The 25156-nt window shown below is 37.4% G+C and overlaps 2 protein-coding genes across 2 annotated transcripts; both read left to right on the plus strand.

Annotated features, from left to right (window-relative positions):
• Positions 1-1751: 1751 nt before the first annotated feature.
• On the plus strand, positions 1752-12219 carry LOC121889975 (mucin-17-like). Its single transcript, XM_042402223.1, has 11 exons — positions 1752-1868; positions 2324-2493; positions 2759-2899; positions 3905-4049; positions 6257-6434; positions 7091-7232; positions 8953-9096; positions 9875-9927; positions 10045-10530; positions 10655-10734; positions 11743-12219. The coding sequence occupies exons 1-11, from the start codon at positions 1752-1754 to the stop codon at positions 11848-11850; spliced, it is 1764 nt and encodes a 587-aa protein (XP_042258157.1). The 3' UTR covers positions 11851-12219.
• An 8786-nt stretch (positions 12220-21005) lies between these two features.
• On the plus strand, positions 21006-24709 carry LOC121888780 (integumentary mucin C.1-like). The gene is made up of 4 exons (XM_042400266.1): positions 21006-21062; positions 21842-22069; positions 22956-23032; positions 24453-24709. Exons 1-4 carry the CDS (start codon positions 21029-21031, stop codon positions 24525-24527), a joined length of 414 nt encoding a protein of 137 aa, XP_042256200.1. The 5' UTR covers positions 21006-21028; the 3' UTR covers positions 24528-24709.
• The last annotated feature ends 447 nt before the right edge of the window (positions 24710-25156 follow it).

Here is a 25156-nt window from a genome sequence, read left to right on the forward strand (position 1 = left end):
TTTTTTGTTTGTTTGTTTTGTTTTTTATCTGACTAACCAAAAGTAGTCTACACTGTTTTTGTTGTTGTTGCTGTTGATTTTATGATTTTAATATATTTCTTTTAAGGAATTAAAAGAGTTGTTACAGCTGTGGTGTTATTATAAAGATGTATTGTTCCACATTGTGAATTTGATGACTAATGAAACATATTCTTTCCAAAAAACTTACAGGTATGAAAGCTGAATTTAATTTCTTTACCTCATGAAAAATAATAAGAGAAAATAAATAACCCACTGAACTGATAATGATTTTGGTATTTACGAGTGATTTATAATGAAACCATGAAATGTGTGGAGAACAGGCAGGGGGAGCTGTTGCCAAGTGTAACACATCAATAACCACTTCACATAACCTTTGTGTTAAGAACTGGTCCGTCTACTGGAGCCACTGGACAATATTTGCACACTAAACACTTACAATATGAAAGCTGATGGTAACCCCAGGACCCAGGCTGTGAGCCTTTACCGTGGGGTAGCTTGCAGTGTGATAGGTGGTGTATAGTTTGGGTAGGGTTTTGAATTAAAGGGCTCTCCATACCCACTTTCCATTCAGGTTTAATTTCAAAAGTGAGCAGGACACAGTAATCAGTATCAGTCAAAAGTCAAAAACCTCTGAAAGTCCCCATACATACACACGTACAGTATATACATTCCTGACACTGGATTTTCTGGATTGAGTTTATCACGTCAACCCTTGCATTTTTAAACACAGTGGTATTTTTCATTTGAGCACACGCTAAGAACTGGTCCGTCCACCCTATCAGATTTTTGACGGTAAATATTTTCAGACAAGTGTCTACTCAGGTGCTGAGTCTTTTCAGACATCACACGGTTCATCGTTCATTGTTGGAACACAAATTTGACTGTTTCTTTCAAGTTTTGGCGTCAGTCCAGCTAATAATGAAATGATTTTCCTCATAGTAATAACAGGCAGAAGCCTCTGGTGTTTAAGACAATTTAAGCTTTAACATCAAATCTAATCAAGGGCCCAAGGTGAGTGGTAATTAGCCTCTAAAGCACATAAAAACTAAAATGTGCCTGCATTTTTTATCTGATCTTGAGGCCCTGTCAAATAGAGGGGGCTATGTCTATATACCTTTAATATTTCAGATGATATTATGCTTATAGTTTCCTTTACCAAATATGTGTTTAGCCAAATTATCACAAACTAATTGACATACAGCAAACCTGGGGAAATGTAGTATTCAAGTGTAGAAAACTGCCAGTGATATCCTTTAATATACGCTCAATATCAACAGCTCCCAATTCACCAATGGGGCAGTCAGACTGAAATTCACTTTCCAGTCATCAGAGAGATGGTTTTTTGGAGCCATTGATGTTATGAGCTTATCAAGACTCACAAGAGGACATTAAAGAAAACATCTGAACAGAAAGTTGTAGCAGGCAGTAGAAATACAACATACAAATACTTCATAATTAATGAAAAAGCAGGTGTAATGTGGCCGAGATGGTAGATTTCTATCTTCTATTTACATTTTCATAAAGTTTAATCATAAACTTGTAACCAGGACACGAGACATTTCCTCATACCAGACAGTTTCCTTGTGTATTGTTTGCTTCGTTCTTCCGTGTGGGTGACAGACAAATAGAAAAAGGGAGTGAGAGAGTGAAAAGAGGCTGTCTTTGGAAGTACATGGATTAGTATTGGTATTCATTTATTGTCTTTCTGTAGTGAAGTGATTACATTCACCATGTCGCAGCTTCTGCTGCTACTGCTGCTGCTGGTCTGCAGCTCCCAGGCCAGTCATTTTTATGGGACAGTGATGACCTATTACCCAACAAACACTCACGCAGATGGATCTGTCATGGTACGTACATTTTCTTTCTAATCCAAGTTATTCACCTTTGTTAATGCAATAAGAAGAAATTTGACAGCACATAAACTTGTGACAGTGTCCTGTAAATAAGTCTGACCTTTAAGGAATAAAAACAGAAAATATAGATTAATTACAGTATTTCTGGGATTTGGGTAGTGATTTAATTATTCAAAAATATACTGTACAATAAAGGATTCAAATTAGGATTTTTTTCCTCCAAAAATTGATTCACAGACTTTTGGAAAACATCTTTCCATGAGGTTCTTGTTGTTTTTATCCTGTTATCTCAAGAAAACAATATAGATAATTTTATTAAGATACTTTTGTATATCAGCAGGTTCACAGATAAACGTCCTCAAAGTATCATCTTTTCCCAAGTTAACATCCCTTTTGTATCATGGCTGTTGTCATTAATGCCATAACATCTCCTCACTGTAATACTACAGGTGAAGCTGAGCCTCCACGCTTGCACAAATTCAACGTTGCAGTGCTTCTTTTGGAATTGTCGAAATGAGAGCTTAGTGCTAAGCACGGTCGACGAGGGGAGCAATGTATGGTGTTTGACAGAGGAAATCTCTATTTTGGTGGTTCCCAGCAACCCTCCGTTGCTGCTGCCGTGAGTGTTCTTTGTAAAAAATTAAATTGGCAAAGTCCATTATTTCACAGCAGGCCAAAAATTGTCATTTTCAAACTGTCACTGAAGGGTAAAAAAATCACCACCTCCACCAAAGTTTGGAGGTGGTTTGGATTTTTTTTTTTTCATGCCAAAGGTCAATGTTGATGTGCTGGTGCCTCCTGGAAAGCCAATTATTTATTTGCACATGGATACAGGTTCTGTGCAGCAAAATAATAACTGATTTTTCCATGAACTTCCACCAAAGGTTGGCAGGCTTTAGCTGGATAAGTAATATTAAAAATAACATCGTAAGTTGGAGAGCTGTGGCTCTGGTGGAACTGAGGAACCGGTCAGACACCGGCCAAGCCAACATATCACCACAGACAACCATCCTGCCTGTCGTGAGGTAAGCCTACTCACTGTTTTTCATTATTAATTACTGTATGTATTTAAACAATTTTGTTTGCTATCAAAATATAATTAGCCCTTCAGTAACTTACATAGCCCAGTAAGCAGCAAGGTCAGAATGATGGTGTTTGAATTTCATCTGAAAATGTCGAGAAAAGGCTCAAAGGAGCTGAACTCTGTCAAATGAATGAACTTCAGCTGTAGTAGAAATGTGAGTTATTTTGAGGCTTTCATGATGCTGCCAGCTGTGTATGTTTGTTTTGGGTTACTGTTGGCGACATATATACATACATATGTAACAATGTGTACAACATATATATTCCATCAAGCAATATAAATTTGTCACCCCTCAGAGATGTTTATACTGTGGTAGCTATCCTTTAGTATCTCTGGGTGTTGCAAATCAATGAGCAGAACTTTAAATGCATTATTGGATTTTTCATAGGATTAAATCATCTGTGATGTAAATGCTGCATTAATTAAAAAACAAACAAACAAACATTCCTGTCCAGTTATATTATCCATAAACTGTGTTTCAGTGAATTGTATATCAATTTCGCAATATAAAAATGTGTGCTAATTTAAGTATCATCTCCAGCATTCCCTGCTATAGTTTATTTCAAAGGGTGGACTTTGTAGGGTTTTTATTTTATCCCCAATGTAGAAACTTGTTATGCATAGAAAAAGGTATTAAAAATGACAGCTTTATGGGCAAACACCTTTTAAAGGGGAAATCTGTTGACTTGTGTTCAAGATCAGGCCTAAATTCAAAAAGGTGCAAGGTAGTTTCCTGGAGAAAACATTTAAGAAAAAGTAATTAAGGTTCTGTAGAATTCAATTAGAATGGCATTCACTAGACTGACCTTTACTTTTATCTCGCCAAAACAGGTCCAACATGTACTTTGGCACAGGTTGGCTGCCTGAAAAATACTTAACATGGAAACAAATGTACAATGCCAAAGAATCTCAATCTCATCTCAGTCTCTCTCTTTCATTCTCTCAGGGTTCCTTCAAACTGTCAGAGAGATTTCAACCTTTTGGCATTCGACCCTGATGGAGACGAGGTTAAATGCAGATATGGAAATGACACAAACACATTACAAGAGTGTAACCCCTGCACACCACCGTCTGTTCTCAACCTCTCATCAGTGAGTAGCCATTTTCTACACTAACTCTTATGTAAATGAATCTCATGTTTTATAACAAACTGGGCAGATACTGATGCAACAGACACTAGCGCTTGAAGATGACACCATTATAATCCAAGTCAACATGTTTGGCACAAATGAGTAAAGTCAGTCCAAAAGACATACAGTGGGGAAAATAAGTATTCAACACGTCACCATTTTTTTCAGGAAACATATTTCCAGTGCAGCTATTCATATGCAATTAAGACCAGACATGGGTATTAACTCAATTAGGCAACACAGCTAAAGAAATCATAGCGTCCAATCAATAAAAAAAAGTTGTGTGCATTAAATTGCAATGACACGGGAAAAAAGTATTGAACACCGTATCTGAAATGTAACTAATACTTGGTGGAGAAGCCTTTGTTTGCAACGACAGCTTCAAGACACTTCCCGTATGAAGAAACAAATCTCTCAGTGTCCAGGGGGGATTTTGGCCCATTTGTCTAAGCAGACAGTCTTCAAATGTTGAAGATTCTGGGGGCCCATTGGTGAATCTCTATCTTCGGTTCCTTCCATAAATGTTCAATTGCGCTCAAGTCCAGTGGTTGACTGGGCCATTCCAACACCTTTATTTTCTGTCTCTGGAACCAGTTGAGTGTCCTTTGCAGCCTCTCATCCTCATCCTGTCCTAGTGGATGGCAACAGATTGTTCTCAAGAATATCCTGATACATGGCTCCATTCATCTTCCCGTCAACAATTTTGATTCTGCTGGTACCATGAGAAGAGAAACAGCCCCATACCATAATGCTTCCATCTCCAAATTTCACTATAGGCATGGTATTTTTAGGGTCATATGCAGAGCCATTTCTCTTCCAAACATGGCATGTAGTGTTATTGCTAAAAATTTCAATTTTTGTCCAATCTGACCACACCACGTTCCTCCAGTAATCTGCAGGCTTCTCCAAATGTTGTGTAGCAAACTTCAAACAAGCTTCAACATGTCTTTTCTTCAGTAATGAAGTCTTATGGGGTGATCGTGCATGGAGACCATAGTGTGCATTGCCTATTTTTTTTTCCGTGACAATTGTACCTGCTTCTTCCAGGTCTTTCTGGAGCTCTTTTCAAGTGGTCTTTGGATCATGGGCTACTCCTCTGACTAATTTTCTGACTGCCCGGTCAGCAATCTTGCGAGGAATTCCTGTGCATGGCTGGTTGATGTTGGAGTGTTGCGTCTTCCACTTGCAGTTAATGGCCCTAATAGTGCTTATGGGAACATTTAGAAGTTGAGAAATCAGGCGGTAACCTGTGCCATTCCTATATTGCTCAACAATCTTGTTGCAAAGATCTTTGGATGCCTCTACCCGTCTCACATGACAGCTCAGTAACAAATGATGCATTCACAGACATCTAACCTTTTTTAAAAGAGTGGAAGTACTAATAGCCACATGTACTAACCCAGCTGATTCTAATTAGCACAGGTTAGAAGACTAATTAGTGGAATCACCTGGTACAGCGTGTTTTCTTACTGTGTGTTCAACACTTTTTTCTTGTGTCATTCAATTTAATGCACAGAACTTTTTGCTACTGATTTGAATGTTATGATTTTGTTAGCTGTGTTGCCTTATTGAGTTAATACCAATGTCTGGTCTTAATTTCATATGAACAGCTGCACTGGAAATATGTTTTTTTTTAAAAGGCAGCGTGTTGAATACTTATTTCTCCCACTGTACAACTGTAATTAAGGTTCAGCAGAATGCCAATAGAATGTCATTCACTAGACTGACTGACTTTATCTCAACAAAACAGGTCCAACATGTACTTGGGCACAGGTCAGCTGCCTGAAAAATGCAATACATGGAAACTAATGCACAGGGTTGCACAATGCCAAAGAATATCCTTCTCTGTATGGCTTCTCTCCCACTGTACATATTGTGGTTTTCAAGTGAGAATATGATTTATGAAAACACCATTATCTCAATGGTGAACAGCAGTTGTGTGGAGATTACACTGTTCCAGTTTTATACACTGGATGTGTTTTAGTCTTGGCTCACTGAGTCACCTTGACCAAAGACCAGTATGTGAAAACCAGCAAAGAAACAAAACCCTGATCATGATTTTGACTGGAGCTAAAATAGCTTTATAGCCTCAATTTTATTTCATGAACTGAACTAGTGGGTTTGAGGTTGTCTCTTATTTTCTCTGATTCTGGTTTATTCTTTTGCAGTCTTGTACTCTGTCATTCAGCCCCACCAATAGCAGTAATGAAGGTGCGTACGCCGTGCAGTTGATGATGGAGGACTTTCCCAGACAGACTATCAACCTGACTCTAATTGATGGTTCGCAGGAGGTGAAAACTACCAATGATGCTATCAGCAAAATACCTGTCCAGTTTGTATTAAGGGGTAAGATTTGATGTTTTGATAGGCTGGATTTATAGCTGATCTTGACTGAGTGAAAACATTTGTTTTGGAGTGCATATCTGTGTTAGTTGGCACTATGGATGGCAATGTTTGTCTGTCGGTCGGTAGGTCCACCTCTTTGGTTCAGACTGAAATATCTCAACAACTACTTTGTCAAGATATTCATGGTTTTCCAGAGAATGAATCCTAATGACTTTTCCTCTAGTGCCACCATGAAGCTGATATTTGTGGTTTTGAGTGAAATGTCTCAAAAAGTATTTCATTTGACATTTATTCATTAGACATTTCTTTGACAATTTCTGTAGTTTTCCAACTCTGACAATCCAATATTCTCACCCACTTCACACCACAGTTGGCCTGCTCTTGGGACGTGAGAAAGGAGTCAGGATTTAACTTCTCTCTCAAGCGCTGTTTTTTAATTCTGTAAACAACTATTTCCATCCAGGAGAGACTGTCTGAAAATGTGCATGTTTGTAGCTCTAGAGGCAACACAATGGGATCACCAGTTATTAGGATTCATCTTCTGGGGGCCAACAAAATTTTATGGCAATCCATCCAACAGTTGCCAAGATACTGTAGTCCAGACCAAAATGGTAGATTGACTAATGGACAGAACAACCTTTTCTTTATTGTTCCAGTGGATCCTGCGGTGCCATCCTGCACAGAGGGACTCTACCTGCCCAAGTTCCTGCCTCCAACCCCAGCCAACAGAGCTCAACTGTACACCTCTGTCAATCAGACCCTGGAAATCAGCATCCATGCAGAAGCAAATAACTCCACGTAAGTCAAAAGAAAACACTTTAAAAGGATTTAGATATCAAAATACTACAAGTTAATGATCTCCTGCAGAACACTCTGATAAGACAAAAAGTAGTTATCCACATTAGGTGCACAAGGAATCTAATTTGTTGTGTTGGGTAACTCCAACACCAATGCACAAGACTGGTTTGACAAGAGTGAATCCTGTGAATTGGGGCATTGTCATCCTGGAAGAGACCACTCCCATCAGGATAGAAATGTTTTATCATAGGATAAAGGTGATCACTCAGAACAACTTTGCATTGATTGGCAGTGACCCTTCCCTCTAAGGGGACAAGTGGACCAAACCATGCCAGCAAAATGCCCCCCGCAGCATGACAGAGCCACCAGATCCCCTCACTGTAGGAATAAGGCATTCAGACCTGGACCAGTTTTTACTTTAATTTGTCACCCGTCTGTATGTTACCATAATTATGCAGACGAAACACAAATTTACATAACCATAACACTAGGGGACTATGGTCCAATACAACATTGAGTTGGTGCATTCAACAAATCAACAATTGGATGGGCCAGAATTTTCTTCAGTTAGCCTAAACAAAGACAAAACTGAAGTAATTGTTTTTGGTGCCAAGGAAAAACAATTAAAAATCAGCACTCAGCTTCAATCAGTAATGTTAAAATCCACAAACAAAGCCAGAAATCTTGTGGTAGTCATGGACTCAGACCTGAATTTCAACAGCCACATTAATACAATTACAAAGTCAGCCTACTATCACCGTAAGAATATATCAGGGATTAAAAGACTTATGGCTCAGCAAGATTTTGAAAAACATGTCCATGCATTTATCTTCAGTAGACTCGACTGCCGTAACTGTGTCTTTACAAGTCTCCCTAAAAAAATGATCAGACAGCTGCAGCTGATTCAGAACGCTGCTGCTTTAGTCCTCACTAAGACCAAGAAAGTGGATCATATCACTCCAGCTCTCAGCTCTTTACGCTGGCTTCCTGTCTGTCAAAGAATTGATTTCAAAATACTGGAACAGACATATTTGTATATTATATATCTGGAAAAAACTCCGAGAGATATGCAGCAGTTCTTTTAAGTTAAGGCTGAAGACTTTTCTGTTTGCTGCTGCCTTTTATTAAATCAAATTTGAGGCTTTTGATTCATTTCTTGCACTGTAACTTTAATTATTGTATTTTATCTGTCATATGCTATTTTTATCTTATTTTTATTTTCTATTCTCTTAACTCTTTACTAGCTATTTTAAATTGCATTTAAATTTCCTTTTATAATGTGTTTCGTTTGTACTTTGTCTTAATGCTTTTAATGTTTATGTGAAGCACTTTGAATTGCCTTGTTGTTAAAATGTGCTATACAAATAAACTTGCGTCGCCTTGCCTTACACACAGTAGGTTAATTAGAAACAACAGTATGCATTCAAAGTCAAAAGAAAACATGAAATACTTCCTACAGTACATTGTGTGTAAGCACCTGCTGACTTTGCACCATGATTCAAAATTAGTTTCACAAGTGTAGAGTTTTAAAGATTAATAATGGTTAGCTCATTTGACTCAACTGTCATGAAAGATACAAAATTAAAGAGAAAGCTGAGTCAGATGCCAAAGTGACAATCATGCCATCACGGAAAACAACTTTACTCCATTCATGGGTGGGGAGGATTTGGAAATGTGTATTTAACTTGACAAGCCTTTTTTTCTCTTCTCTTTGTTACAGGATCTCTGAGCTGCTGTTCAGCGGGCCGTACAACATAAATGAGACTACATTGGGAACAGGACGGTTCATCCTGAGATGGACACCGTCTGAGAGTGAAAATGGAGAAAGCCACCCTGTCTGTTTTGTCGTCCAGGCAGAGTTGAAGTCAGTCCCATTAAAAAAATAAATTAAAAACTGAAATGTGTTTCTTATGGCATTAGTTTCAGGTCATTAGTGCATACATTTAGGTATTATAAAAGAAAGCAGTTTTGGGGAAGAAAAGCATTAAAATGCATTTAAATTTTCCTTCAAAATTCACTCGTAACATTACTTCTGTGTAGTCTTGGTTATTGAACTTTAAAGGAATACCTTCACATTTTGTGAAGATTGATACCACTGTTATGTCTGTACAGTAAATATGAAGCTACAGCCAGGAGATGATAGCTTAGTTTAGCAATAAAGACTGGAAACAGATGAGAAACAGCTAGCCTGGCTCTGTCTAAAGGTAAAAAAAACAACTTCCACCTGACAGAACCTCTAATCCTCATAAATTAACACATTCAATCTTGTTTAATTGGTAGTTTTTAAAGTGTAAAAACTACAAGTTGTGGTTTTACGGGGGTTATGTGCAGGACTATTTCTTGGCTGGGACTCCTTCATATTTAACTGACAAATTTGGAAGTGGCATCATTCTTCTCATCTAACACTCAGAAAGAAAGCATATTTCACAAAATGTTCTAAAACTATTCCTTTAAAATGAAACAATGCTCGTATTAGCAAGTTTTGTCCCATCTGCAATAGCAGCCATAAATAAAATTAATGGTCGAGCACTGTATGTATGGACACTTACTGCATAACATTTCTCTCTCGAACAAAAAAATATTTAAAAATAATTTGTAACATCATTTTGTAAATAAGCTACAGTATTGATTTATCTCCACAGTTCAACCACATATCAATCGGAGTTTAGATGTGTCATTGTGACTGTTGGAAATGGTGAGTAGAGCCCTTCCCTATTTTTTCATGTTTTAAATTCCATTGATGATTTCCTGGATGGATAAAAATATTAATGTATAATCTATCTTTTATTTTCAATTTTTTTTTCAAAACCAGCAACCACTATACCAACTATAAGTACACCCACCACTCCCTCTACTATTACACCACAAAATTTAACAACTTTTTCTTGGACAACTACACCACAAACCACAACACCCAACGATACATCTACTACACAAAGTTCAACAAACGTCTCTTCTACAACTGCAAGTGCAACCAATTTTTCTTCGACAACTACACCACAAACCACAACACCCAACAATACATCTACTACACAAAGTTCAACAAATGTCTCCTCTACAACTGCAAGTGCAACCAATTTTTCTTCGACAACTACACCACAAACCACAACACCCAACAATACATCTACTACACAAAGTTCAACAAATGTCTCCTCTACAACTGCAAGTGCAACCAATTTTTCTTCAACAACTGCACCACAGACCGCAACACCAAACAATACATCTACTACACTAAGTTCAACAAGTCCACATTCAGTCACTACGCCTCAAGACACAACTCTCGACATCTCAAACAACTGTGAGTATGACGAATGATGATGTTTTAACCATCACTGAGTGGCCTGGGAATGTATTTTATTACTGTATTACTTAGTTTCAGCACCCTTCTGGCCTTCATTGTAATGTAGCCATTGTGTTTCTAGTTGTTGTAGGTCTGAATATGAGGATTTCCTCTTCATATCCACTGTCTGAGGACTACATCAGAAATACTGTTATACAACAGGTAAATCTCTTCTCATCCAATCGTGTCAAAGCATCAGATAACTGCACCCGCTGTGGATATCTTATTTACTGATATAGAATTTGTAATAAATAAAGTCTTAGTCTTTGGAGCCGTTTCTAAACAAACCAACATGCCCATACTCTTCATGATGAAGGAAGATGTGACCCAGTGTAGTGACGTGGCTCATTGACATGTTTTTAATCATTTTTGGATGCTTAAATTCGTGAAACGAGGAAGCTTGAACAAGGTAGAACTGACGTACAGTAAATCTGTGGTGTTTTGAACAGCAGCCAGAAGCCATCAATCACATTACAAAGCTGACAGATGTGGTCGACTGTGCAGAGTGCAGTCCCAAAAGATAGTGATTATAGCTGGAATTAAAAAATTTTCTGTTAGTGAACCTATTTGACGTGTTTGTTTGACAAACTGGGAGCAAAGACAGCTGTTTCCATTAAAAAAGAGTGAGCTGGTGAATCCATTGGAGCCAGAAAGGGTAAATGGGAATGTCACTACTACCATAACTACTAGCACTGGTACTAATACTGTTCTTCTAGTTGTCATAAGTCTGAAAGTGAAGTTTTCCTGCTCCTACTACTTGACTGCTACAACAACCACAACTATTTCTGTGACTGCCTTTATTACTGTCTGTATTACCCATAGTAATGAGAGACATCTTCTCTTATCACTATGTTTGCAATGCAGCAGAAATGCAGCCCTTCATTTAAGCCAAAACTGGTTTTGTTAACAGCTCTTCAAGGCAGGGAGACCAAACCTCGGTGGAATACCAAGAACTATTTATCACACATACACAATATATTGATGTCAGTATCCATCTAAGATCAAAAGAGTCAAGAGAGAATGTTTCATAGAAGCACAGTACAGTTTTGTTCCTCCTGACTGAAAACAAAAGTTGTTCAGAGTAATCTGTATCAGTTCTGCCACATCATAATATCATATCTCAGATAACAGTGATCATATTTCAGCACCACTTTTTGTTCCCTTCTCCAGCTTAAGGATGAACTGGTGAGACATGGGCTGCCATCAGACATCTCTTTACGCCTGGTGAGCAGCGTGAAGCTGGAAGTCAGCAACACAACTGCGGATGGTTCATTGTGAAACTGTACTGACCCCTGCAGGAAAGTTTTCAGTTGTCTGACATTTACTGAGCTAACATCAGACATTTTTCCACTGTTTTGTTATTGTTGTTTTTTACAGTAGTTTTAGTTTTTGAAAAGAAATGTTTGAGTATCTTTGTTCTAGAAAATGACCATTAACGTTTGTTTGTTTTGTTTAGTTCTATGTGCCGTCTAGATATTGATGTTGTCATATGTTGCAAATATTCCATTGATATTAAAAGAAATGTTAATAAAGCCAAATATCCAAGGAAATTAACTTTCATTTGTCCCTCATAAGATTAAAGTTACTACAAGGAACTTTTAACTGGTTATGAAACAGTGTCATGAAGCCTCTGTATGACCAACATAAGCAGACGAGACCATCAGAGAGACGATTGGCCATTTCTATATAATTATTCTAATCTAATTCTATTCCCTACGGACGCCCTGAAAGGCAAGTGAGGAAAAAAAAATTTCTGGAGATCCAATGTCTAAGTCTGATCTTAATTCTTTTCTCTCTTGTGTTCAAGAGTTAAGGACAAGTGAAAAAAAAGGTTTTGCAAGGATAATCTTTCTAAGTTCCATTAAAAAAAAAAAAAAAAAATCTGTGAAACAGGTGAAAAGGTTTGCCAGGAAAAAAAAAAAAAGTTTTGCCAGGATCAATTTTTTTTTCTTCATGTGTGAAAGTAGCAGGTGATTTTTTTTTTCTGTTGTTCTCTGTTGTAATAGTCATTTTGGCCACAAGAGGGCAAAGTTTTTTTTTTCTTTTCTTCATCATCTGTGAAAGTAGTGGGCGAAAAAATATTTTTTTTGTCAGGATTTTTCAAAGTGTTTGTTGTTGTAATACTCATTTTGGCCACAAGGGGCCACAAGTGCACCGCTATTCCATGTTCTAAATAGGACTGAAAGCATTCATGTTTTCTTCCAGGTGAGTTTTAATAGCACCATACCCTCTAAACACAAGGTACATATATTGTGTATTAGTAATTTATGTAACATTATTGTTGCTAGTAAAGAAAGTAAAGACATTACTAAGACGAGGAGAGGCTATTCTCTTCGTTTGATAACATTAAAAGTAAAGTTAGACTTGTTGTTGGCTTCCCAACTCATTTTAAAAAAGACGAGAGAAAAAGAGAAAGACAGAGAGCACGAGAGATAAAAAGAGTGGTGGTCGACCGAGCTAGCTAAAGCACAAATAAACACTCCCACACCCTTCTGAAAGGTGCCGCACAGATTTGGTGGTGAATGCAGCCTTAAATGGTACTTAAACAAAGTTTACTTTGTTTAAACCATCAACCGATTACTTTTAATCAATTATTGATGTAGTAATTGTATCAGGTTTCTTTCTCCTTTGTTACAGCCTGTGGCGTCATTATAAAGATGTATTGTTCCAAATTGTGAATTTAATGACTAATGAAACATATTGTTTCCAAAAAACTCATAAAGTATGAAAGCTGAATTTAATTTCTTTACCTCATGAATAATAATAAGAGTAAATTAACTAAACTAACTAACATGGATTTAGTTTTTCTCATTTCTTTTGGTATTCACAAGTGATTTATACTGAAACCATCAAATCTGTGGAGAACAGGCAGGGGGAGCTGTTCCCAAGTGTAACACATCAAACACCAACACACACACACATACACATACACATTGCCACGCAGTACATAACCTCTGTGTTATTGCACACTAAACACTTATAATATCTTGGGACTGTATGGTGTGAACACAGACTCAATTTAAACTCAATTTAGGTTAGGTTTGTATATTGTAGGCTTATATCACATACAGTTTCTTAATGGCCTTTGAAGCTCTTTACTCACACAAAGGATACAAATGGAAGAAACTTTAGGAGATGAAATTAAAAGAGAGATATTCCTCCTATTTCAGATGGAATATGGCAATTACAAATCACAATGATTCTCAGGCAAGCTCTGTATTTGTGAGTATTTTCTTCTCCCATGAAGATTTATGGACATTTACTGATGATGGACGTTGGCGATAATGACATGAACATGTAAATCACACTGAATCTAAAAATATGTGTCACATTTGACTGACTCCAAGAAGAAGTGACCCAAGTGTCTTAATTGCCTCCATGAGCCGAGGAGGACCAGATCACACTGACTTCCATTTGTTTTTATAACACTGTAAAGCACCTGTCCCTTTCATGGCATGTTTTATTTTTGCCTCATTTTTGTCATACCAGTTCACTCCCTGGTTCATTGTTTGATTTCTATCTGAGAAAAAATGCTTCTGTGGAAGACAGACAATAGAAAAGGAGAGGCAGGGATGTGTTGGTATTAATTGACTGCACGTAGAGAGACTGTTACATTCACTATGTCGCTCTCTATGCTGTCGCTGCTGTTGTTGGTGCTGCTGTTGGCCTGCAGCACCCAGGCTACTCATTTCTTGGGGACTGTGATGACCTACTACCCAAAAAACACTACTGCAGATGGATCTGTCACGGTATGTGTCTTTTACCTTCTGAAAATTAAAAAATGATAGGCCTAATAATAAAACAATCACAGTTTTTAGCATTTATAAGCAGTGTATAAACAGTTGAAATGTTTTGTAACACACTGTAATGTACCTGTAAGCAGATATAAATGTTTATGAATGTAATTTTAACAACAATAATTCATAAGTGGAGGCTGCCGTATAGACAGATAATGAATGACAATATAGTAAAACACAGTTGTAATAATTTCAAACATGTCTTCATAGGAGAAGTACATATATATAATGAAATAATGAAATACTGTACATTGATACACATTTAATTAATAAATGTTATTATACCTGCTTACAACTATAGTGTGTTATACTGCTTACTATATAAATGCTCATTTAGGGGGCTTAAAGTGTTACCATTAAATCCTAGATATATAGATATATTTTATATACAATATAAAATAATAATTAATCAGAGTGAATTTTCTATATTTCATCAATATAAACTAATGGATTTTAAGTTTAAAAAAAATCATAAAATGTTTGATGTCAATACATTTGTTTAATGATATTTCTGTTTTTTTTTTTTATTATTTTAAATAGTTTTATCATTTCATCATTTTGCTTCTCTGTTTAACCACTTTACAAATACACTAAATGTCAGTTCCAGTTACAATTTAGATACAAATTTAATTTAATTTTCAGTGGAGAGTTTTCATGAACAGTAATGGTCTTTAAAAGCAGGAATACAATTCTGAGCATTTGATTAAACCCAGTGTGATACTATTCACTCTGCTTCGGTTTGTATCTTTTTCTAAGTTTATATCTCACTTAGTTGCCTTTTTGTGTCATGGATATTGTCAAAAACACCTCTTCACTGTAATTCTACAGGTGGCTGTTCGCTATAAGAGCAACTTCCATTCTTGCGAACATTTAACGTTGGGGTGTCTGAGTGGGGATTGTGGGACTGAGAGTTTACTGGTGAGGGATATCGACATGGAAAGCAGTAGAGAGTGGTGTCAGACAGAGGGAATCTCGACTCGGCTGGTTCCCAGCAACGCTTCGTTTCAGCTGTGGTGAGTGTACATTGCAAAAAAATCAATTGGCTCATTTGGCCTAATTTTTTTGTAAATCCACCCATTGGATATTTAATAGAGTGTAATGTGAGAGGGCCTGCTGGCACTGCAAAAATCATGGACAACTATGACCAAATCTGCAGCTCCTTCAAGCTTTTTAGCCTCTATGTATATGTCAGCTTGTGTTGATGTTTTTCTTCACCTAGTGGCTAAAAATCAATTAATGCAGCTTTAAGTTTGCTTTAATTTGTCATTTTTACAGTGAGATTGCAACATATACTCAAAATACAATTTGAATTACAGTATGGAATTGGGACAGAGGTAATATGCTTGGCAGCATCACCTTATTAACAAACTAAATGCTGGGGGAAATATCTTGCAAGTTATATACACACACTACAGTAGAATATGGGCAGCACAGTAATAACAGACTTTCCCATGAACTTCCACCAAAGGATCAATAGTGGTAACTGGATAAATTCTATCGTGAATGGCATCGAAAGTTGGAGAGCTGTGACTCTGGTGGAACTTAGGAACCGGTCTGACACCAGCCAACCCAACAGATCACCCCAAACCACTATCCTGCCAGCTGTGAGGTACGTCTACATCGCAGAACCCCTCTGTACGCTACCCGTGCAAGGTCATGGATTCTGAAAAATTCCATTACTTATAAGATATCGCCTCTTAAAATGATGTAGCTTGATTTATAATTCTAAACAAAAGGATAACTTCTCTAAACACTGGTGCAGCCATCTTCCTTTAGACTGTGCAACAACAACAGTCGTGAAAGTTTATTGGATGTCACACTGTAAGAGATGGCTTCAATAAAATCTTGGTTGCAATATGCCTCAGACTGCACAATAGCAATTTTTTTTTGCTTCACCTCCATTGTTTTGGTTTGTGTGCCATGGATATATTAAGGTGAACGCATGTGTGAACCTTTTTCAAATTCAAAAATGGCACTTAGAAAATGTCGCAATTTTCTAATTGGTTGGTGTAGAAGTGGGTTGTAGCAGCAGTTACATCGTGTGAATTTGGTCCTAAATTTCTGAGGCTGCTACAGGTTCTCTTTGGTCATCAAAACTCTAAATCAGCCATCATGTGGATGTGTCTCATTGTGCAATCTAGGGATGCTGTTTTGGACTGACGACCAAAGATTTCACCACGTTTCTTTCAAGATTATCCACTTTCCTCTCAGAAACACACTTATTTCCAGAAAAAACAACAGACTTTTAGGACAATAGATATACAAAGATGAAGACTGTTTGAGGTTTTGTTTGGCAGGGTGTGGGGGGTATTTAATATCCGAACAATGAAGTTGGTCATCATAATTGATAGTCTTGTTCAGTCATCACTAGATCATCCTTTTATAGTCAAAACATGTCTGGATAGAGTTTAAATCTAAAAACAAGTTACAGTAATTCCTCTTTTTTTTGCTCTGTTGATTAGAGGTCTTTGGAGGTCCAAGGAAACCAGACCTGACCCAGAACGCAAGACCCAGACCAGTTTTAAATTATACTCTGTCTGTGTGTGAATACGTCTAACACCAGAATCAATCTGAGTGTATTACCAGCTTTGATCATGTGGCATGTCATAATCACAGAGGGGGAAAATATTTTAGGAAATGGGTAGTCTGTGTCAAAAATGTATCCAATAAAATTACAAATATTTTTCTTTATTTGATTCACATATTTTAAATTGGTTAGAAAATGATTATCTCCTGTCTTTTTATTTAACATTTGGCTGTAGAATCTTTTGTTGTTGGTAGAAGATAAATTAGTTTTTCTATAAATTATTTTTGGAGTTAGTTTTCTGTGACTTTACATTTGTTTTTTGGGACATTATTAGTGAATTGCTGCTCTATTTGACCGCTGCTGCTTAATAATTGATAGAGCATCATGCTGAAGCTCATGTTGGTGTTCTCTCTCAATTAGGATGCGTTTAGGTCAACCACATTTTAAATCAGGTCTGATTATCCTAATCATCCAATTAATATATTCACATCAGTTTCGGTTATATTTTCCTCAGGTTTATCCAAACAGTTGAACCCAGTAGTGAAGTCTTCTACTGTAGATACTTTCAGCTTGAGCCAAAGTTCAGGTAGGATGATTCTAGGTTGTTATTTGTCTTATTTATTATATATCTCTCTCTCAGAGTTCCTTCAAACTGTCAGAGAGATTTCGACCTGTTGATGTTTGACCCCGATGACGACGAGGTTAAATGCAGATACGGAAACACATCACTGTCGGAGTGTAACCCCTGCACACCGCCGTCTGTTCTCAACCTCTCATCTGTGAGTAACTAAAGTCCACAAAGTCATGTCTTATAACCAAATGGACAGACCACTGCTGCTTGAAGATCAAGTCCTTCATACTTACCATAGTGTCAAAATCATAAATTGCCGAGTTAGATTTTTCATTTTTAAAAAAAGGTACAGTCTTACATTTCAAAATCTGAATCTTGGTTATTTTGACCTCATGTCCATTTTTTGTTCTTTTGCAGTCTTGTACTCTGTCATTCAGCAACACCAGTAGCAGTAATGAAGGTCCATACGCAGTGCAGCTGGTGATGGAGGACTTTCCCAGGCAGACTATCAACCTCACTCAATCTGACGGGGCACTGACAACAATAACTACCAATGATTCTATCAGCAAAATACCTATTCAGTTTGTTTTAAGGGGTAAGATTTCATGTTTTGACAGTCTTATTCAATTAGCTGGTAACCATGGAAGGCAAAGTAAAAACCCTGGTAGGTGTAAGTTTTTAAAAACTAAAGCACAAAAAAATAGTGACTTATGCTCTCCAATTAATACCTTGTGTGTACATATTAACAATGTTGTGTACACAAATTAATATTTTGTATGCAAATTAACAGAACATAAATAATTAATTATCTTGTGAAACATGTTTGGGGTGCCTAGGGTAACACTTTGCTGTCTGAAATGCTTAAACTTTAAAAAAATAAATTTTGTCAAAGAAACTGCACATTATTACGGTTATTGATCAAAGCTGTGGGTTTGATCAGTTAAAAGTAGTGCACCAACTTGTTTGAGTTTTTCATACATTTTAGTACTTTAAAATTATAATATTTGACAAGGGAATTATGGATTTTCACATTTAAGTGCCATGACGCCAGCTAATTTAGATGAGGAATCCAACCTGTCTACTTTCCTATAAAAACTTGTAGAATATTTACATTTTCTTATACTGTGATTTTATCTTGTTTTAGAATTGCCCACACTGGCCACGTTAATATATGTCAATATACAGTATATTTTCTTGTATAATAAGTACATAGTTTTGCGAATGTATGTATGGTTTTGTTTTGTTTTCAGTGAAGCATGTGTGAGGACGCCTTTTATTACAAGTAGCCACTTGGTGCACCTGTTGGTAATAAGTTGATTGACGCGCAGTTGGTGAAAAGTTGGTGAACCTGAAGGACTAGTGTACACTGAAGAAGACATAGCCGAAAATATAACTGCAAAGGTGTACCAAATTTGTGTTTTTCTCATCGTTCCAGTGGATCCTGTGGTGCCATCCTGCACAGAGGGACTCTATCTGCCAAAGTTCCTGCCTCCAACCCCAAACAACAGAGCTCGATTGTACACCTCTGTCAATCAGACCCTGGAAATCGTTGTCAACGCAGAGGCAAATACCTCCACGTAAGCAACAAACATAAAAGGATTTACACATTAACATTAACCTCACTTGTCCTTTGGAACATCCTTTGGGTAGAGCGGAAATAACTGCTATGATAACAGCCTCAGCTTCTTGTCCTTCTTAAGAGAGAATTAGTTTGCGACCAAATTTTCTATTGTGTTGATGAAAGGCAGAACCTCTAACAAATGTCAGGATACAAACAAACTTAAGGACAGCTGAACAGATGTCAGGTTTGGGAAAAAAACCCTCATATGTCATATGTTTGCCATCACTGTCATAGATTATTGCGTGACAAAAAAACAACTTTTCTCCATTTATAGCCAGAGACTCAGAACACTGGGATATTCCCTACAAAGGTTTTGAAAATGATTATTTAACTTGATAAGAATTGTCCTCTTTTGCTTCTTAAAGGATTTCTGAGCTGCTGTTTAGCGGGCCGTACAACACTACCCAGAGTACATCAGGACCAGGACGGTTCATCCTGAGCTGGACGCCTTCTGTGGATGAAAATGGAGAAAGCCACCCCATCTGCTTTGTCATCCAAGCAGTTAACAAGTCAGTCTGTTGTCTTCTATAGAAAACTATAGGGAAATACTGTGAAAGTGCTTAATAAAATTTATGAAAACAAAACCAACTAATGCTCTTACAGGGGTGTTAAGTTGGAAGAACAAACTTAGAAGAGTAATTGTTTACACTCATGCTGTGTTGCTTTGATTTTTCTGTAATATGTTGTACTTAATTTGTATTTCCCCAGTGGAACCAAGTATCACTCAGATCTACGATGCGTAATTGTGAGCGTTGAAAACAGTGAGTGGAGCCCTTCCATGTTTGTCAAAGTCTTAAATTCCATTACTGATTTCCTGATAAAGCTAATGTACAATCTATCTTTAATTTTCATTTTTGTTTATGGACCTGACAACTAACACAACTGCATCCATTCATTCAACAGCTACAGTAACAACTACATCAGCCACAACCACACAAAGTACAACAACCGTTCCCTCTACAACGACACAACCAACCTCAACAACCAGCACTACAACAACTACAACGACCGCTGGTCCAACGACACCAGAAACCACGATCACAACACCAACTGTCACACCCACGCAAATTACAACTGTTGCCTCTACAACAACACCAACAGCAACAACAAGTACCCAAAGTCCTACGATTTGTAAGTATGACAAATGTTTGAGATGTTTCATGCTGCGATCACACAATGTGACATCTATAAGTAGGAACAAGAGGTAAAAACGACAAAAACACCGGTCGCTGCATTGTTCTTCCTGAACTTGACACTGTATATCATATTTGATATCAAGAGTGACAGAATCATCACTGCATCAGGGTTCCATTTTATTTTCTAGACAAAAAAAATTAATTTGCCTAGGTGTGCAGGTTTTCTGTGCATAGCAATTTTGTTCAGATGACAGATATTTTTTTAAAAAGAGGAATTTGGACGTACTGAAAATATGTAATGATGTGGCTGAATTTAAAGTGTACAGGTCCAACATCTATGGAATGTCCTGTTAATCTATCCATAAGCTGTGAAATTGTTGTTCTCTTTGCTAACATAAACACTGCTAATGTTAAAAACAAGTATCACTTAGAACTACGATGTGTCATTGTGAGCATTGGAAACGGTGAGCAGAGCCCTTCTGTGTTTGTCAGAGTTTTCATTTCCATTACTGTTTTCCTGGATTGATAAAGCTAATGGATAATCAACCTTAATGTTCACTTTTGTTTACAGACCTGACAAATAACACAACTGCATCCACTCATTCAACAGCTACAGTAACAACTACACCAACCACAACCACACGAAGTACAACAACTGTTCCCTCTACAACGACACAACTAACCTCAACAACCAGCACTACAACAACTACAACAACCACTCCTCCAACAACACCAGAAACCACGGTCACAACACCAGCTGTCACACCCACGCAAATTACGACTGTTACCTCTACAACAACACCAATGGGAACAACAAGTACCCAAAGTCCTACAATTTGTAAGTATGACAGATGTATGAGATGTTTCATGCCACAATCACACTATGTGACATCTATAAGTAGGAACAAGAGGTAAAAACGACAAAAACACCAGTCGCTGCATTGCTCTCCCTGAACTTGACACTGTATATCATATTTGATATCAAGAGTGACAGAATCATCACTGCATCAGGGTTCCATTTTATTTTTGGCTAGAAAATAAAATCGAACCCTATGCACAGAAAACCTTGGTGTACAGATTTTGTGTGTTTAGCAAGTTATGTTCAGATGACAGATTTTTTAAAAAGGAGGAATTTGGACGCGCTTAAAGTTTGGACCTGGTATGTAATCTCCTTCACTCAATTTCAGCACCCCATATGGTGTAATAACTAGAGTAGTCACTTTTCTAATCAAAATGGTTAAAAGGTTTAAAAAAACAAAAACAAAAATATGTAACGATGTGGCTGAATTCAAAGCGTATACACCCAACATCTATGGAATGTCCTGTTAATCTATCCATAAGCTAAGAAACTGTTGTTCTCTTTGCTAACGTAAACACTGCTAACGTTAAAAACTAGTGAGCTGTGCTGAACAGATAATTTCACCAATGAAAACAAGTATCACTAAGAACTATGATGAGTCATTGTGAGCAATGGAAACGGTGAGTTGTGCCCTTCCGTGTTTGTCAAAGTTTTAAATTCCATTACAGATTTCCTGGATTGATAAAGTTAAAGCTATATTTAATTTCACTTTTGTTTGCTGACTCGACAACTAACAACTGCATCCACTTATTCAACAGCGACAATAACAACTACACCAACCACAACCACACAAAGTACAACAACCGTTCCCTCTACAACTACACAACTAACGTCAACAACCAGCACTACAAGAACTACAACGACCACTCCTCCAACAACACCAGAAACCACGATCACAACACCAGCTGTCACACCCACGCAAATTATGACTGTTACCTCTACAACAACACCAATGGCAACAACAAGTGCCCAAAGTCCTCCCACTTGTAAGTATGAAAAACGTGTTTCATGCTGCAGTCACACTACACCTTTTCCTCACAAAGTTGAGAGAGAGAGACGGGAAGAAAGAGTTGTTGTATCTGTTAGTTTTTATGCTAATGAGAAGCAGAAGGTACAGTAAGATGGGAGCTGTCACACTGAATGGACTATGCTTTCTTTAAGCAGGACAGACAGACTTTCTTTTGCTGCAAACACTTACCACCTTATTCAGAATGTTTTTTCTGTTTGACAGTAAGAGAAGAACACCAACAAAGGAAAGAAAATGTCAGAACAAATTCAGTAACATGAAACAGCCAACAGAAAATCTGGGGTTTCATAAAGACCATGTTGTTGTTACTGTTGGAGGTCAAATTCAACAAGTACTACAAGTAATAATACTCCACAGTTTCTGCCACCTGACCATTGATTACAGTGTTGTCAGCAGGGGATGGTGATATCTATAAGTAGGAACAAGAAGTAAAAACTGATTTTAGAAAAAAGCTGATGAAAAAAAAAAAACAACCTCAACAACAACAAAAACAACACCAGTCACTGTGTTGTTTTCCCTGAACTTGAAACTGTAAACCATATTTGACATCAAGACTGACAAAACCATTGCTGTATTAAGGTTCCATTTTATTTTCTAGACAAAAAGACAAATGAACATTTGGCTTGGTGTGCAGGTTTTCTGTGCAAGTTTTGTTCAGATGACAGATATTTAAAAAAAAAACAACAACAACGGACCAACGTTACTTGCGTTCAATGTAATTTGAACGAATTACGTATTAGTTGTCAGTCATTCAAACTTGATTTTTTTAAGTGACAGCTCTGTTAATAACATAAACTATTGAACTATCTGACCTCCATTGTAATGTTGATTCACTGTGCCTCTAGATGTCGTAGGTCTGACAGTGAGGGTTTCTTCTTTGTTTCCGCTGTCCGAGGAATACATAAACAACATCATACAACAGGTAAGTCTCTTCTTATTTAATCAGAAATTCTATTACAGCATCAGGTGACTGCACTTCATCACTCAGAGACACATTGTAGAAGTTGTAGTCAACCTGTTTTAAGAAGCAGACAGCCAGGACTGACCGGAGGACCCGCCCAGAACTATTTCCCCCACTGTCACTGTGTTATGGTTTTCTTTTAAAGATATCTTTAACATTTCTGAGCACAAAAACACAAAAGTGTCCTTGATAACTCAACATTACAATAGGTTAATGTTAAGGCCATCAGTTTTGATTATTTGTCCCTCAATCCTTAGAAATGAAGGGTTTTTTTTGTCAGATTTTGATAGCGGAAGGCTAGGGAAGTGCATTGTGTTGTGGGTGAACTTGGCACGGAGGGGGGGTTTGGGATTTTGGACTAATGGGCTGTTAGACCAATGGTATGGCAAGACCATGACTAGGGGTGAGATATCATTTCATTTCTGTTTGTTAAACAATTTCACTTTTGGTGAACAACTCTGTTTTATTGGCAAAAGGAGGAGCAGGTGAATCTGGGTTAAAGTTTAAAAATGAAGGGGAGATGGAGATGCTGTTACCATAACTACCACTACTGGTATTGAAACTGCTCCTAGTATTCCACTGCTACAGCTAGCACAACCACGACTATGACTACTACTACGTCTAATAGTGTAATAGTATTATTTGTAGTATTATTGTATCAACAGACCTTTCCCCACAATACATTTAAATTGTGGCAACAAAAAACAGTCTGAAGTTTTAAAATGCAGTCTGAAGAATGCACTTAAAAATTAAATATAAACAAAACAGGTGCACTCATTTATACAATTCTGGCTCATATCTTCTTTCATATTACAGACTGGTCAGACTGTTTAAATGATGCCGCCTACACCAAAGTGTCCACAATCTGTACCATATTTGGTACAGGGTTAGAAGCTACTCACTTTCTAGCAGAAAAAATCATTCAAACTGTTCAAATATTACTGTGACCGGGAATTAGGGCTGCCCCTGGTCAAAAACTTTCATAGTTGACTAGTGGTCATTAGTTAAAGCCATCAGTTGACTAGTCATTGCACAAGAAAGAAGGGTTTTTTCCCCCTCTGCGACTAACCAACCAATGAAAACTTGGTCAACTATTATGGGGCAGCCCTACAAAATACTTACACAATATATTTTATTTGCTATTCCCCAATATATTATTGACATAAAGCATGTATTAAACCCAATACATTGTCACAGGCCTAACTTGAGAATCAACTGTCTACAAACTGTTGACAATGCTTTCATTGAGCGCAGAATAGTTTTAGCACAAGCTGGGTTTAGTCAACCTTCTCAAATGCCATTCTTCCACTTTACACGGAACAATAATTCCAGAGAAAGCAGTGATCATATCTCATCATCGCTGTGTCATTTTCCTTTCCAGCTTAAAAATCAAGGCGTGACATATGGGCTGCCAGCAGACTTCTCGCTACGCCTCGTGAAGGTCATGAGTGTGTAACTGGAAGTAACAACAACAGCAACAGTTCAACATGATCATTTCACGCCAGGGCCAGCAGTAGCATGTTTGCTGCTCTAGGCGAGCTTAATGCCAGGCTCACTCACTGATGAGCATCTTTGTTTTTTCTGGGTGCAATTTTGGCACCCTCACTAAGACCATATCACTCCAGTTCTCAGATCTTTACACTGGCTTCCTGTCTGTCAAAGAATTGACTTTAAGATACTGCTGTTGGTTTATAAAGCACTAAATGGTTTAGGGCATACATCTCTGATCTGCTGCTACATTATAAACCATCTAGACCTATCAGGTCGTCTGGGACAGGTCTGCTTTCTGTCCCCAGAGTAATAACTAAACATGGTGAAGCAGCGTTCAGTTTTTATGCTCCACATATCTGGAACAAACTCCCAGAAAACTGTAGATCTGCTGCGACTCTCAGTTCTTTTAAATCGCAGCTGAAGACTTTTCTGTTTGCCACTGCCTTTCATTAAACTACATTAAGGGTTAATATTTTACACTACACTGTTTCTTTTATTCTCTTGTTTTATCTGTCTTATTCCCTTTTAGCTTCTTTTTTATTTCCCAATGTAACACTTTTTAATTGTTTTTATATGTCGTTTTACTTGTGTTGC

Source organism: Thunnus maccoyii, chromosome 22, assembly GCF_910596095.1.
Source record: "Thunnus maccoyii chromosome 22, fThuMac1.1, whole genome shotgun sequence".
Lineage (NCBI taxonomy): Eukaryota > Metazoa > Chordata > Actinopteri > Scombriformes > Scombridae > Thunnus > Thunnus maccoyii.

Excerpts from the sequence above, each read along its gene's own strand:
- LOC121888780 (XM_042400266.1), top strand. The coding sequence starts at position 21,029 with ATGGGAACAACAAGTACCCAAAGTCCTACAATTT. Across the intron at positions 21,063-21,841 it reads TACCCAAAGTCCTACAATTT|CGACAATAACAACTACACCA; the intron begins GTAAGTATGACA and ends CTTATTCAACAG. Across the intron at positions 22,070-22,955 it reads TGCCCAAAGTCCTCCCACTT|ATGTCGTAGGTCTGACAGTG; the intron begins GTAAGTATGAAA and ends CTGTGCCTCTAG.
- LOC121889975 (XM_042402223.1), top strand. The coding sequence starts at position 1,752 with ATGTCGCAGCTTCTGCTGCTACTGCTGCTGCTGGTCTGCAGCTCCCAG. Across the intron at positions 2,494-2,758 it reads AACCCTCCGTTGCTGCTGCC|GTTGGCAGGCTTTAGCTGGA; the intron begins GTGAGTGTTCTT and ends CTTCCACCAAAG. Across the intron at positions 2,900-3,904 it reads ACCATCCTGCCTGTCGTGAG|GGTTCCTTCAAACTGTCAGA; the intron begins GTAAGCCTACTC and ends TCATTCTCTCAG.